Source organism: Poecilia formosa, unplaced genomic scaffold (genome assembly GCF_000485575.1).
Source record: "Poecilia formosa unplaced genomic scaffold, Poecilia_formosa-5.1.2 Scaffold835, whole genome shotgun sequence".
Taxonomy (NCBI): Eukaryota; Metazoa; Chordata; class Actinopteri; order Cyprinodontiformes; family Poeciliidae; genus Poecilia; species Poecilia formosa.
Window position 1 is genome coordinate 66,889 of NW_006800774.1, and position 11,300 is coordinate 78,188.

General features: G+C 42.8%; 1 protein-coding gene across 1 annotated transcript in view; it reads left to right on the forward strand.

Annotated features, from left to right (window-relative positions):
* Positions 1 to 2,460: 2,460 nt before the first annotated feature.
* Positions 2,461 to 11,300, forward strand: part of LOC107834904 (epidermal growth factor receptor kinase substrate 8-like) — a 9,165-nt gene continuing 325 nt past the window's right edge. Inside the window, exons 1-16 of the mRNA XM_016666898.1 lie at positions 2,461 to 2,476; positions 2,633 to 2,814; positions 3,214 to 3,296; positions 3,368 to 3,501; positions 6,225 to 6,292; positions 6,484 to 6,610; positions 7,080 to 7,168; positions 7,272 to 7,346; positions 7,427 to 7,575; positions 7,918 to 8,095; positions 8,171 to 8,304; positions 9,043 to 9,154; positions 9,293 to 9,433; positions 9,532 to 9,567; positions 10,534 to 10,560; positions 11,148 to 11,292. Coding sequence (XP_016522384.1) covers positions 2,461 to 2,476; positions 2,633 to 2,814; positions 3,214 to 3,296; positions 3,368 to 3,501; positions 6,225 to 6,292; positions 6,484 to 6,610; positions 7,080 to 7,168; positions 7,272 to 7,346; positions 7,427 to 7,575; positions 7,918 to 8,095; positions 8,171 to 8,304; positions 9,043 to 9,154; positions 9,293 to 9,433; positions 9,532 to 9,567; positions 10,534 to 10,560; positions 11,148 to 11,292 — 1,696 coding nt within the window. The remainder of the gene's footprint in view (positions 2,477 to 2,632; positions 2,815 to 3,213; positions 3,297 to 3,367; positions 3,502 to 6,224; positions 6,293 to 6,483; positions 6,611 to 7,079; positions 7,169 to 7,271; positions 7,347 to 7,426; positions 7,576 to 7,917; positions 8,096 to 8,170; positions 8,305 to 9,042; positions 9,155 to 9,292; positions 9,434 to 9,531; positions 9,568 to 10,533; positions 10,561 to 11,147; positions 11,293 to 11,300) is intronic.

The window sequence follows — 11,300 nt, forward strand, 5'->3', positions numbered from 1 at the left end:
AATTCTCATGAGAATTGCAGTTTTATATATCAAACTATCGCGAGATTTTGGAAGGCGAAGGCGATAAATAGTAGAGAACCAGAAAATGGAACTCAACATCTACACTCGGGTTACATGTATTTTGCGATTATTAATGAGTGATAACTGTGGTAGACTAGCCACCGCTGCTATTAGCCCGCTGCTATTAGCCACGCTGACACAGCGGTGGTAGATTAGCCACCGCTGCTATTAGCCACGCTGACACAGCGATGGTAGTTTAGCCACCGCTGCTATTAGCCATGCTAACACAGCAGTGGCTGATTAGCCAATTTAAACACCTGCTTTACTGATGATCTGTCAGTTTGTGTGTAGGTCGCCTTTTTTATTTTTAGGCTGAACCAAATCATACCTTATTCCACAGCACATCTATGTTGTTAAGTTTGTCAAAGTCAAGCATAACTTATTATAAGCTTATTAAAGCTTATTTCTCACCTTGTTATCTAGTCATAGTATAGATCAGTGTTTCTCAACCTTTTTTGGGCCAGCGCCCCCCACCAAAGAATTTGCAGGCTACTTTGCTCTGATCATTATTTTATCATTAATATTACTATCACTATTGTAGATGTTTTGATTTTTATGCTTGTTTCTGTATTTATCATCAAAAATTATTTTCTCGAGAACAAAAAAGCCATGGGAATAGAAATTATTTTCACAGTTGTCTATGAAAAATGCAATGAACATTCAAGTTAAAATCTGTAGGCCTAACAGCAGCCAATCAGAGTGGAAAAAATATTCTTATTTTGTAACATTTTCTAGCTGTTAAATCTTGGATAAAATTACCAGATAAAAGATGAACAACATGCCAGTTTAAACTTTGAACTATTAGCAAACCGACTGAGCTCTGCAGCATTAAAACATGGATAGAACTGTAACTACATTAATCATAGCTCTTCTTCTCTTCTGGTGGTGCAGCTCTGTGCTGCCTTCAGGAGAATGGGACATCAGAGTATCATCCATAAAATTTCACCCACATGGCATTTACTGTGCAAACCAGAGCTTTCAGTGGAAAAACAAAAGTTCCTTTTAATGCTGTACAAATAGGAGAGAGAAACATGGATTATATCTTCATATAGACCTGTCTATTGATTATAGATTAATAGTTTTACTGGACAGAAATTACAAAGAACAAATCTGGTTCTTAATCAAATCCTAATGAGTCAAACTGAAAGTGGCATAGAGTCATCAGCCTCATGACATTAACACTGACATGAAAAATAATATTGAAGAAATACATATATAAAATCTAATTAAAATATAAGTGATCAGATATCAGATCAGATATTTATTCTCAGTACTAGATGTGGTCTCAACAAACCCATGGCACTTCATCAATATTATTTTACCTTTTATCTGGAAATAGTGTCTGTTTATTCTTGCCATACAGTCTCTGTATTAATTATTGCTCTAAAGGTCTTGCCATACCAGTTTATTCCTCTGTATTTACTTTAGTTTCTTAGTTTATTCTTGCATTTTGTTCTTCATTCATTTCTATTTAGTTTCCTCTGATTAATATTATCCTCTCCTGGTTTATTGCTGTGTCCACTTTAGTTTCTTTCCTGTTGCTAGATTTATTTTATCATTTATTGTCCATCATTAATCTTCACTCATCACCTGCTGCTCCGTCTAATCATCATGTTTCACATCATGTGTTGATTTTTCACTGTTCAGCGTCAGATTCTCTGTTTTTATGCCATAATTCACATCTAGTTCGTCGCCCCGTTTTATGTCCCGCTTCTCCTGTTTCAGAGTTTTGTGCGTCTTTATTTTTTTTACCCCCTAAGCTGCAGGGCGGTCGGGAAGCGTATCGATGGGGAAAGGCAGACTGACATAAACCTTTTAAAACAACGGAAACAATTTCTGCATTCTGATTATTGAAATTTAAAAGTGCCGTGCTGTTCTATCACCCTCGTTTCATACCGGACCTTACAGCTCCGGTGTTAACGCTATAAAATGAACGCTCTCTATCGGGGTTTCACCATGGAGGGATTTCTTTATTTAAATGGTTCATTTTTCAGAGGGATACACAGTGAGGGTATCGTGATTTTAGCTACCAGTAGCAGGAGAACGGAGCTGCGCCAAGAAGCTAACAGAAGCTAACAAACACTGAATAGAAGAAGAGCTGCCATCGATACCGTTGCAGCCAAGCATGTTTAATGTTACACAATACAGTTTTACCAAGTTGCTCAGAGTCTAAACTGGCATTGTTGTGCATATAAGGTGTAAAGTTTACCTTCGACCAAACGCCCCCCAGAGGAATCCCAGCGCCCCCCTTTTGTAAAAATGTCCGCCAACGCCCCCTGCCGTCCTCTGAACGCCCCCTGGGGGCGGTACCGCCCATGTTGAGAACCGCTAGTGTAGACAGTTTATAGCAAAACACTGCATCACTTTTTATATAAGCTTATATTTAAGTCTAGCAGAGAAATGGGGTCTGCAAGGAGTCTGGTTTAAAAATAACACTGGAGCTCATATAAGAATATTGTGATATATATTGTGTATCGTGATATAGCAAAAATATATCAGGATGTTAGATTTTCCTCATATCCCCCAGCCCTAGTCTGGTGGTTGAGCTGCAGCTGATTGGTCTGGACCGGAGCTGAAAGCGCCGGCGGTCTGGATGTGTTTCAGAACGAGCTGGAGAACTTCCCCATCAGCTCCGTCCAGCACTGCCAGGCAGTAATGAACGCCTGCAGCTACGACTCCATCCTGGCGCTGGTGTGCAAAGACTCGGGTCAGAGCAAGGCGGACCTGCACCTGTTCCAGTGTGACGACATCAAGGTACCGGACCAGCACCGCGATCCAGACCCTTCTTATCTCAGCACAGACGATGGTTTTCGTTGCTCCAACGTTTTATTTCCGTATTCGCTGTCGTACATGGCAGCTGTTCCAGATGTATTCTGTTTCATCAGTTTGGTTCTGATGGAAATATTTCCACATCTGGGGCTTTTATGTTTCATCTGGAATCAGATGTTGAAGGATTTATTCCTAAAAGTTAATTGAAGTTAAGGATCAGACATGTAATGTGTACATTTAAAGGAAATCAAACGGGACCGAGAAAACGATCCTGTGGTACTCCAAATCCGACTGAAGACGCCATTCAGAACAGCCTCAACAGAGCAGCTGGTGTTTTCTGAGTTTGTGTGACTAAAATGTGTTGAAGGTGTCGTGCTCCAACAGGCGAATCTGATTCACCTGGATGTAGAAAGTGCCATGATCGATGCCAAAGGGGGCAAAGTGAGGAAACGACCTGAGACGCTGAAGTAAGAAAACCTCAGACACTTCCTGATGCGGCTTCTAATGCTGGCTGCTGATTGGCTGATCCATCTTACAGGATGATCCTGAAGAGCGATGGCATGATCCCGCCTCCACCCACCACCCCCGCCCCCGAGGCACCAGCCTCATCCAATCAGGACAATAGGGGGCGTGTCGCCGCCTGGTCGGCATGGGCCAATGAACAGAAGCACTGTGAGTGATGTCATAGAGGGGAGGAGGGGGAGTAGTTATGTTTGCGGGTGTAATGACCTGGTGGATATGCAGAACGTACCTCAGAATGTCCGCCATGTTGTGAGTGGCATAGGTTTATTGGGAATAAATAAAATTACACTTAAAGCTGGAATTTCACAATAAAAGTCATGCTTTAACAGAAGCTGAACTTAAATTTGACTCACAATAATAATCAGGGGTTTGGCACCGCTAGCTAACAAGTTAGCTGCACTAATGCTAAAGCATTTATCATAAATATTAGTGGACGGTAATGCTTAAGTGCTAACATATATTACCCAGAATGTGTCAATGACACATGAGCTATAATAAAGTATAGTGCCCTCAGCAGGTTCTGCTCGGTTATTCCACATTTATCACACATTTATCGTTTAGGCCTGTTGCGATAAATGATAAATCAATTAATCGCACGATAAATTAAACCTATCGACCTCATTTTAATTATCGGCTTTATCGTCTCTTCCTGCCTTTTCTCTTTCTGTTGATGACACTGACTGAAAAGAGGCTCAGCTCCGGTGCTCTGCACTGACCCTCCCTTTCTCATTTGCTTAGTGTAATGTCCAGCTCACAATAAATACACCAGTTGTCGGCCCATTTTCAAAACCTGAGAGACACATTAGCCGACAGAAATCTACGGTATAACGGTTCAATCGGGTTCGTCGTGCCGTGTGGTGTCCAGCCACATGGGCACAAGATAACGGCTACAAGTCCAGTTAACTAATTTTAAAACCAGGCATTAATCAGTGTTTTACTAGAATCTACCTGTGATGCATGTGGCTGGAGTCAGCGTAAAGTCCTGACTGAATGAAAATTATTATAACCTATTTATGTTAACGAAGAACAGCTGAAAACTTACCGGGTTTATCAACTGCGGTAGCAATTTGGCTCCAACTCCTCTTCTTGTCATTTCTATATTCTTTGCACGAAATGTTGGATAAATATTAATGTTGTTTCCACAAATCATCTCCGATGTCCGCTGGACTTCGGGTTGCGCTGTGTCAGCTGTTTGGGATTCTCCTCCGTAATTTTCCCTCAGCAAGCAGGAGGAGAATCCAGCTTTCTGATTGGCTACCTGTCACATTCAGCGTTAAACTCCCAGTCGGGGAAAAAACCCTGATTTAGATTGGAGCGGCCATCGATCATCACACTGCAGGATGATCGGTTACGAAATCACCAGCGAGAATCTTAGATCGGCCAACGATCTAAGATTATCATAAGGGGAAAATAGGGGCAAAAAAAATCGTGTAGTATGAACTACAGCATCAGGTGGTCGGATGTGCCCATTAAATCTAGTGATTACTGAAGGGCAATACAGTACAGACTTTATAATCTGCACTCTTTTGGTTGAATGCATTATTTATTTCCACTTTGGCTTTATGTTGTTTACTTTTTATTCAAGTACGTTTTTTGGTAATGGAGACTGAGAATCCGTTTTATTTTTGTTTTTGGTTGTTTTGTTAATTTAGTTGATCAGTTCCAGTGTTATCTGTTCTTTTGGAAATAAAGTGTATCTATGGCAGGAAATAGCATCCATTATTACATTATTTCCATTAAATCAGTGTCAAAAGGTCTTGAAACAATATTATCGTCTGTCAAAATAAATTTTTAGACAATCGCTCAGCAAAATTTGTTATGGTGACAGGCCTACACATACCTGTACGTTTGTGGGTCAGGAAGTGAAACTTTCACTCAAAATATATCGACAAGACGAAAACGCTCAAGCACCAATTTAACATTACAGTCTAGATGTTCACTAAGACATTATATTACACCTTGGTCTCTGCTGTCCATTTTATTTTTTCTTGTTGTTGTTTTAAATAGTTATTTGAGGAAAAAACAAAACAAAACCGCTGTAAACAAATGTCAAAATAAGAGCATGAATATAAACATCTAATTTGAATAATTAAGTCAAAAACCAAACCTTCAACACAGATTTTGAACTTTTTTACATTCTAGTAAATTAGCGTTTATTAGGCTAACTTAATTTAAAGAAGCTAAGTGTGCTAAATGTTTCCAGCTAAGATGTTATGTTAAAAATTAGGTTTGCTATATTAGCAGAAGTGTCTCCACTTATAATAAATATTAATTTAACTGACCATCGTCTAGATATCATAATAAGTAAAACACAATAACCTGAAGCTAGCCTGAAAACACAGATTATAATCTAGTTTCATCTGGATTATAATCTGTTCTTCTGCAGCTTCATGGACTGGTGAGGCTGCTGGTCTGAGCTCCTCTCCCTGCTGGTTTCCAGTTTAGTTTTCATACAAACTCTAACTCAGGGGTGTCAAACTCCAGTCCTCTGCTGTCCTGCAGGTTTTAGATGAGCCACAGGGACAAAACACTGGAATGAAACGGCTCCATCACCTCCTCCTGGTGTAGATCAGGTCTCCAGAGCCTCATTAATGACCTAATTATTCTGTTCAGGTGGTTCAGCACTGGAGACTGACACGTGTGCTATAACTGGACCCATTCCACAGTTAGTCAGGGTGGGCGGCTCCAGGCCTGGAGGTTTGGTCTCCTGTAACCTGTAGATGTGTCTCCACTTCCACACACCTGAGTCTCCTTACAAGGTCGTCAGCAGGAGAACCTGCTGATTGAAGCGTGTTGGACCAGGGAGACACTAAGCTGCAGGACGCCGGCCCTCCGTTGTTCTAAGTGATGACCTGCATGGCGTTGCGTTGCAGGCGAGCAGCAGCCGTCGCAGGACGATGGTGCGGCGGACATGGCGGCCCTGCTGGTGGATCGGGACGTGGTGAGGCTCACATCTGGCGCAGATTGCTGCATGGAGAAAGTTAAGCTGATTGCAGGCCCAGTTTGATCTGAACATAATCAGTTTGGAGGAAAATCAGCTTAAAGTTTAGAGCAGCGTGCAGACTGTTGGTTCAGGTTTAATCATTAATGCCTCAGCAAACCGACTCGTAATCCAAGTTGTTGTTTGTGCAGCAAATCCTGAACCACATCCTGGACGACGTGGAGTTCTTTGTGACCAAACTGCAGAAGGCGGCCGAAGCGTTCAGCGAGCTGAGCAGGAGGAAGAAGGGCAAAAAGGGCAAGAAGAAAGGGCCGGGAGGTGGCAAATTCAAACATTACTGTATCTAATGCAACATATTAGAAATAATTTAAATAAAGATTTTAGACTTTTATTTTGATATACCTTATTTTATTAAATATATTTGAATTTTGGTTCAAATTTAAAGTTTTTTAATTGTTTGCATTTTGAAAACTATGGAGAATTAGTTTTAGTTGATTTTTAAATCCCAACTAAATGTTTTCCGTGTTAGTTTTACTAAAGATCAAAATGAGTTATTTTTCATTTTAAAATATAAGGATTATCAACAAAAAACTTTTTAGACCTTAATTTTAATATCGTTTACTTGGTGCTTTTTTGTATTTTAATTTTAGTTCAACTATTTGTTTCCTAAACTGTCTAATTGTTTTTGTTTTGAGGAAATAACACAAAGAACCAACAATAATTGGCTTTAAGTAAATAAGAGAAAAATACAGCATTCTGACGTGCTGGTGCTCGTGTCGTCCACCAGAGGGCGTCCTGTCCCTCAGGTCCAAGCCTCCCAGTGAAGAAGAGTTTGTGGACTGTCTGCAGAAGTTCAAACATGCCTTCAACCAACTGGTAATTGATTCCAGTCCATTGAAACTGGTTTGGTTCTGATCCAGACTGTAGCCAGAGGTTACTGGTTCTGCAGAACCTTCTGACCGTCTGCTCTGACCCACAGGCGAAGCTGAAGGACCACATTCAGAACCCCAGTGCCGTGGATTTGGTCCATTTCCTGTTTACGCCACTCAGGATGGTGAGTCCAGGAATGACATCACTAACGGTGGGCCTGCTCCAACAGAACCGAGCAGAACTCCAGGGTCTCCCTGTCTCCAGGTGGTCCAGGCGTCCGGTGGTACCGAGCTGGCCCGGAGCGTCCTGGTTCCGCTGCTCAGCAGAGACGCCATCGAGTTCCTTCACGCCGCAGGAACGGCCGAGGAGCGCCACCTGTGGGTGACTCTGGGTGACGGCTGGACCAAGTGCAGGTTAGAACCATGACTCGGTTCTGTTCTATACTGGACCTGGTTCTTTCCAGGTTCTTGGATGTTTCTATATTTGGCTCATATTTCTTCCTGTAGCAGACCAGAGAACAGGATTGATAATGTCCTGGTTCTGGTTCTTCTCAGTATTTCTGTCAGTTTCAGTGAGATTTATTTTATGTTCATATTTGCTTTATGTTCTCAGCAGAAGTTTCTCTCTCATGTTTGTTCAGCCTGAATAATTTACTCTATTTCCTGATTTCTGTTAAGTAGTTGTTGGAGCCTCTCTGGTCTCTGTCTGTTTCCATGGTTACTGATCTCATGGCGGCCGCTCTGTTTGTTTTCCAGGCTGGAGTGGCCGAAAGACCACTTCTTCCCCCAGGTGGCGCTGCGGTTCCGGGACGGCTGGGAGCCCCCGGTGGTTCCGGCTGTGGCTCCGAGTCGGGAGCAGGAACTCCTGCAGCTGGCCGAGAGCCTGGTGAATGCCGACGCCCGCGGCGCGGCCGACCTGCGGCCGTGTCTGGAGGTCGGTCGATCGGAACCCGGCGGAAGTTATGGTGCCGACGCCCGCTAACGCGCTTCATGTTCTGTGTTTCTGCAGCAGGGGGCGCTGCAGCGGTTTCCTCAGGCTGACGGGTACGCTCTCCATAACTCCGCCTACAAAGGCTTCCAGGTCCTGGACCAGAACACGGCCGTGGCTGCTTTCAAACACGCCGTCAGCCGCCGTGTGGACCGGTAACCGCAGGTCACATGACGCCCTGGAGAACTGGCCCCGCCCCTTGGCAACGCCGCTGCGGCTAGCGCTGCGGCTAGCGCTGCGGCTAGCGCTGCCCCTTCATTGGCTCAGTCATTAATAAATACATGATGAATCAAAATACGAAAAATATTCTGATGGTTATAATAATCACACTGAACATATTTAAAAATATTGATTAATTTTTATTTACATTTGAAAATTGTAATAATTCTAAATATTTACTGTTTATGTGTTTAATGAAGATAAAGATTAACTGATTAACTTTTCTACACCTAGATTTTAACAGAAAATAACAATTATTAGTTATTCTGACATTTAAGAGTTTATTGGGTTTATTTCTTTAATTGAATGCATTTGTCTTAATTTATAGTTTTTTGGTTAAACTGTAAGTCATTTGTTAAAAATCAAATGTTTTCCTTCATGTATTTATTAATGTTTTAAACTGATGAAGTTTCGTTCTTTCTTTCTTGATTCTGTTCTTCATTTCCTCTTTTCAAACCAGATGATTGGACTTTCCTCCATCTTTAAATCCTTCTGAACTGCAGCAGAAGGTTCTGGGTCGGGTCTGGATCCAGAACCTTCTAATCACAGGGAACATTTCTCCAGGGCGTCGGGCCCATGTTGGGTCTGTTTTGATCCGTTAGCAGACTCTCAGATGCTCCTGGTATCGGCGCTGCTGCAATCCGGTTCTCATCGTGACCCGTTCTGTCCCTCAGGAGTTTGGACGCGCAGATCCGACTGGATCAGAACCTCTTTGCCAAATCAAAGTACGACTTTGTGGCAAGGAACAACACGGAGCTGTCGGTTCTGAAAGACGAACTCCTCGAGGTAAACCGCTAACCGGTTCTGGTTCTGTTCTGGGTCAGAATGAACAGCTTCTTTAGAACACAGAACCAGAACAAACGGGTTCAGGAACCATTTCTAGATCAGGAGTCAGAGCTGATGGGCCCTGGTTCTGTCTGGCAGGTTCTGGATGACCGGAAGCAGTGGTGGAAGGTCCGGAACGGTGCCGGCGCCGCCGGCTACGTGCCAAACAACATCCTGGAACTGACCAGAGCCTCGGACCTGACTGGCCGTGGAGACCCGGTCTACAGCCACACCATCCAGGTACCTCACCTTCATCCTCATCATCATCATCCTCATCCTCATAATCATCATCATCATCTCGCTCATCTTCATCCATGTTTCGTTTCTCTTGGCTGAAGCTCATGATGCCAAAGAAGGAGTTTGAGTTGTTTAAGGTAGGAAGAGCCGGACTCCGGTTCTGATGCTCTGGTTCTGATGCTCTGGTTCTGATGCTCCGGTTCTGATGCTCCGGTTCTGATGCTCCGGTTCTGCTTCCTGGTTGCTTTGCTGTAGGTCTCTTAAAGGAACAGTCCCTCATTTCTGGTCATTTGGGTCAGATTCATGTCTTCATCTCTCTGTATCTCAGAACCATCATTAAGGGTCAAACCGGGTCTTTACCCGACCCAGTTATCATTCTGGTCCTTTTCCAGATTTTCTCCAGAATGTTCAGCTCAGAGTGATGGTGGTTCTGACCCGCTGGGATGATCAGAACATTTTGGGTTTAGCCAGTTTCTCCGTCCGATCATAGTCAGGCTGTGTCCTCTGCTAGATTACTTCCTGTTTTCTGTCCAATTAGAACCCAGTAGATTTGACCTCTGGCTCTGGAGGAACTGGACCTGAAGGTTCTGTGAACTGGCCCACGTGAAGTTCTGACCCACAGCTGGTCATTTCCCATCAGAACCAGTGTAACCAGTTGGTCCAGAGGACCGGTTCTGGTTCTGTATCTGTGCAGATTGTTGGACTGTTCCTTTAATCGGTTGGAGCCTCGGGTTGCTCAGCCTGGCAGAGAAAAACGGGTTTTAGAAAAACTCTTAGCAAATATTTAACGCCAAGCTAAACATTTAGTTTTGAGTTAAATATTTAATTCAAAGGCTAAATATTTAACTTTCTAACCCTATATAGAAAGCTAACTATTTAGCATTTATAAATTAACTTTGTAAAATTAAAAACACAATGTGACTTATGAACCCTGATTTTTTTTCTCTTCTGACTAAATAACCCAAATTATTGCTGTGAGTTTTTGACTGTGACCCTGCAGATGGTTGCTACAGTAGAGTCCCTGCTGGTCAGATTTAGTGAGTTCATGGTGAATAAAACATGTTTTATCTTCTGACCTCCATCTTTGCTCCATTTCACCTCAGCAGCAGTTACTGGGAGAGTTAAACGAGGTAAACCATCATTTCCTCATCGTTTGGGACAATCCCAGAGATCTAATAACTCATTTATCAGAGTTATTAGATCTCTAACAAAATCCTGTTTTTGATTTTAACTTGATCAGGATGTTTCATCTGCTGGTTTTTATTCCTGGACTGGATCAGGCTAAAGCTGAGCAGCTGAGACTTGCTAACAGGAAGTTCTGAGTTTCTGATCCTGATGAATATTATCACATTAAGGTTGTATGAATATGACCAAAGCTGAAAACATTTAATGTGACATCATCCATGTCATGAAAATGAGTAACAATTTAAGGTAATTTGTTTAAAAGGCTCTAAAACTGCGGCCATTTTGAAAAATGTCCTTCCTGAAACTCAAGTGGCTGATGGGAAATCTGAAAAGCATCCAACCTGAATGGTTAGCATGCTAATGTTTATGCTAGTACCTACATATTGCTACAGTGATGAGCTGCAATACGAAGTAGGAATAGTTTCCTCAATTTCAGGTTTTAAGGCAGACCTTTACTGTTACCTTTGAACTTCTGATAAAGCTCCAAACATCAGGAAGAACCAGACACTAAGGCGGTTCTGTTCTCCTCCAGAAACAGACCGCAAAGTCTGACCCACCTCCTGATAAACCTCAGATGTCCGAGGTCCCGTCGCCGCCCGCTCCCAACCGGCTCCCCACGCCGCCACTTCCTCCCCCTGCCGCAGAACCTGACAACCCGAGCGGCGCCGCGCTCAGCCGCAACAAC